We start from the raw sequence: 3,454 nt of genomic DNA on the forward strand, positions 1-3,454 counted from the left end.
TGGTGGGCGGCGGGGCCGGGGGAGCTGGCGACTCCGAGGGTGAAGTGACCAGTGCGCTGAGCGCCACTTTCAGCGGCCCCAAGATCGCCTTCTATGTGGGTCTCAAGAGCCCCCACGAAGGCTATGAGGTGCTGAAGTTCGACGACGTTGTCACCAACCTCGGCAATCACTATGACCCCACCACAGGCAAGTTCAGCTGCCAGGTGCGCGGCATCTACTTCTTCACCTACCACATCCTCATGCGCGGCGGCGACGGCACCAGCATGTGGGCGGACCTCTGCAAGAACGGGCAGGTCAGTGACCCCTACCCTCACCGGCCCCGCAAACCCTCGCCCGCGCCCTGAACCTCCCAGGGAACCAGCCTCCTTTCTCTCCACCGGCGGGCTACCGAGCGAGCGAGCCCCGGGAAGGAACGCGCCTCGGTGCCACAGGGTCTCAGCTTCCCAATGCACCGAGGCCGCGCTCACCAGGACATAGAGCCAAATGTTGGGCCTTGAGAGCCCAGAGACCCCCATACCTAAACTGCACTCTTTGGCCACTTGCGTCCCTGCCTGCCTCTCTGTGGGCTTCTTGGAAACCCCAGTTCTTTAGTTCCCTCCAGGTCGCCCCTTTGCCCTGAAGCCTCCTCTCCTCTTGGCCCTGGCCCCTGGCTCCCACCCGTCCACTCTGGGTCATTGTTCATGAAGCTTCCCCTCTCCCTCTTTCCCAGACTTGTCGGCGCGAGGAGGAGGGGGGACTGGGAAGGAGTTGGCTAAGTTGGAGAGACAGCATGGAGCTGGGGTGGGAGTGTGGACCCTGAAGCAGCAGGCGGGAAGCCCGTGCGTGGCGCGCCTGGTGTGGGCTGAGCAAGGGCGAGGGAAGAGGTGCCCCGGCTCACCCGCTCCTACCGCTTGCCCCCAGGTCCGGGCCAGCGCCATTGCACAGGACGCCGACCAGAACTACGACTACGCCAGTAACAGCGTGGTGCTGCACTTGGATTCAGGGGACGAAGTGTATGTGAAGCTGGATGGCGGGAAGGCTCACGGAGGCAATAATAACAAGTACAGCACGTTCTCGGGCTTTCTTCTGTACCCGGATTAGGGGCGCGGGAGGTGCGAGGTGGGGTGGCTGCAGGCCGCCCGGTCTCTGCCTGGGCGCGGCTGCTTGGCAAAGGCCACTCTCGATTCATGACACTTCCCGGCATCTCCATTGGAAAACACACATCCTTGCCTCCTCCCTGCCCGCTCCTGGCCTCAGTGCGTCTGCGACCCACCACGCTCAGGGCTGTGCTCCTGGTCTCCATCCCTATCCCGGCGAGGGAGGAAGGGACACCCAGTCCTTGAGGCGGCGGCACAGACTTTGCAAACCTGATTAGACTGGACAGGCCAGGCCGGGAGCCTGCCCTCCTCAGACCGCCTCCTCCCAGGGCCTAGAAGCGGAGGGCTCCGGGCCCTGGCCAGGGAGGTAGGCCAGAGAGAGCGCGGGCTTCCTGGGGCGTCCTTCTTTGTGACCCGAAATACTTGTGCAGATTTCCCTGTCTGTCAGCCAAAACCCCACCCACAGCAGAATTCCAGCAAACAGAAAATTCACCTCTCCACACCGCACTCCCCCCTGACTCAGACTCACCGCGATGCATTAAATTATGTTTTTAGACTATGGGTTCTGTTGTCTCTATGTCGGCATATCCTGGGCCAGGGCTCCAGATGTCCGCCTTGGCATAATGACCTTATCTGGGCCCAGGATAGGCCCATCTATGACCTGCTCCCCAGCCACTGTTATGTCCCTGCCACCAGGAGTGGCCGAAAAGACGTGGGGGTAATGGGAGCTGCATCCCACCCTTCCCAGAAGCTCTCCCCAGGCTGCAGCCCTGAGCTGGAGAGGCCTGAGGTGGGGTTGGGAGGAGGGGAGGAGTCGGGGAAGGGCATCAGGGAGAGTAAGAGGAAGGCAGGAGAGGAATGATTGGGTCTCCAGTCTTGGGCAACCTGGGCAACTTTGTCCTCCCGGAGTTGTGGGAGCAAGTCAGAGGGGAGGGGCTTCTGGGGAAGGAAGGGGAAGAGAAGGCATCTATGGGAAATGGGAGGCGTGAGTGACACTTGCCAGGGAGGGATCTGTGGGATGTTTGGCTCCTAAAAGGAAGTGCAGAAGTCCCTAGCAGACACACACCCACTCGAGCAGATGGTTCACTAAGCACAGGCCCATTTACTCACAGCCGCCAGGGCCACAGCTCTCCAGAGAGCTGGTAAACTGAGGCAATCCCACAGATCATCCAACTCGCTGAACTTCCCCAGGGCTGTGTGGTGAGGTGGACACTATTCTTCGGGGAGGGACGCTCCTTTCCTGCGGGCTTCCCTTCCCTTATGCATGCGATGTGGGGTGCCTGCTCTGAACCTGAGTGTATGTGTTTGGTGTCCCATTAACGTTGTACACACACACGAGTTAGGAAAACACCCTGCATGGTTTTGATTTTTTTCTTTTTACTTTTTTTTTGTTGTCAGATCACTGAGTTACAACAAAGTTATGTACAAAATAACCAGTCAGCTACCGGCAATCTGCTAGTGCTCACTGAGGTCATTTTGACAGGTTGTGTGAAAAGAAATGTGTGAGTATGCACAAAAAGGCAGCTCCAGGGTGTGTGTATTTGTGTAAGGCTGGAGCTACGTGTGTGTGTGCGCATGTGTGTGTGTATCTCCTATGTGGATATAATGTTGTGATTGTCCTCACGTAATCCACATTACACATGTACACACACTTGTATTCATACGTCCATGTCAATGTGGTGTGTGACAATGTTCATGCTGCATTCCTGGCCCCAAATTGCTTTGTGTTGACTTTAGTTCCTGGAGAATGCTGAAAGCTGTGATTCCCATTTAAAAGACAATTATACCCCCTGCCTTGAGTCCTGTTGCTGTCGCTATTCCTTTTTGCTTTTACTTGAGTAATGTTTTATTGTCATTCTTTTGAATATGAGCAATGATTATGTCTGCTTTGAGTCCAGGGATAAAGTACTCAAAGAGAATGGGAGGAAACATACATGTACATACTGCCATCCCCTCCCCCAGTTCCAGACCTAGTAATCCCAACCCCAATTCCCCACCCCACCCCACTCCTGCTGATTGTGGATCCCTAACCCAGCTGAGCCCAGGAACTGGGGAGGGCAGAGTCAGGCCCATCTACAGTTGCATAGGTATCAATTTCTGATGCTTTGTTGATTGTATCATCCAGAAATGCGATTAAAACCAAATGTCTGAGACCCAAATGAAGTCTAATTGCTATGGATCTGCAATCCCCAGCGGGCATCTAATCCTTTTTGACTTATTCCTCCCCTTCCTCCGATGAGATGGAGCTTAGACACAAAGCCCTTGGTTTAAATTTCAAAAATTAAAATTGACATGCAGTGGTGGCTTTCCTGGGAGCGGGAGGAATTTCTAAGGAGGTGCCCGAACCCAGCTTTATCCTCTGCATTAAGAAGCAATTT

General features: G+C 55.6%; 1 protein-coding gene across 1 annotated transcript; it reads left to right on the forward strand.

Moving 5' to 3' along the window:
• Nucleotides 1-5: 5 nt before the first annotated feature.
• C1QL2 (complement component 1, q subcomponent-like 2) lies at nt 6-1,637 on the forward strand (the record flags this gene model as incomplete). The annotated part of the gene is made up of 2 exons (XM_011983469.1): nt 6-293; nt 901-1,637. Coding segments are annotated over 2 exons (468 nt in total), but the record flags the coding sequence as incomplete, so codon positions are not given.
• Nucleotides 1,638-3,454: the final 1,817 nt, after the last annotated feature.

Source organism: Mandrillus leucophaeus, unplaced genomic scaffold (assembly GCF_000951045.1).
Source record: "Mandrillus leucophaeus isolate KB7577 unplaced genomic scaffold, Mleu.le_1.0 Scaffold25, whole genome shotgun sequence".
Taxonomy (NCBI): domain Eukaryota; kingdom Metazoa; phylum Chordata; class Mammalia; order Primates; family Cercopithecidae; genus Mandrillus; species Mandrillus leucophaeus.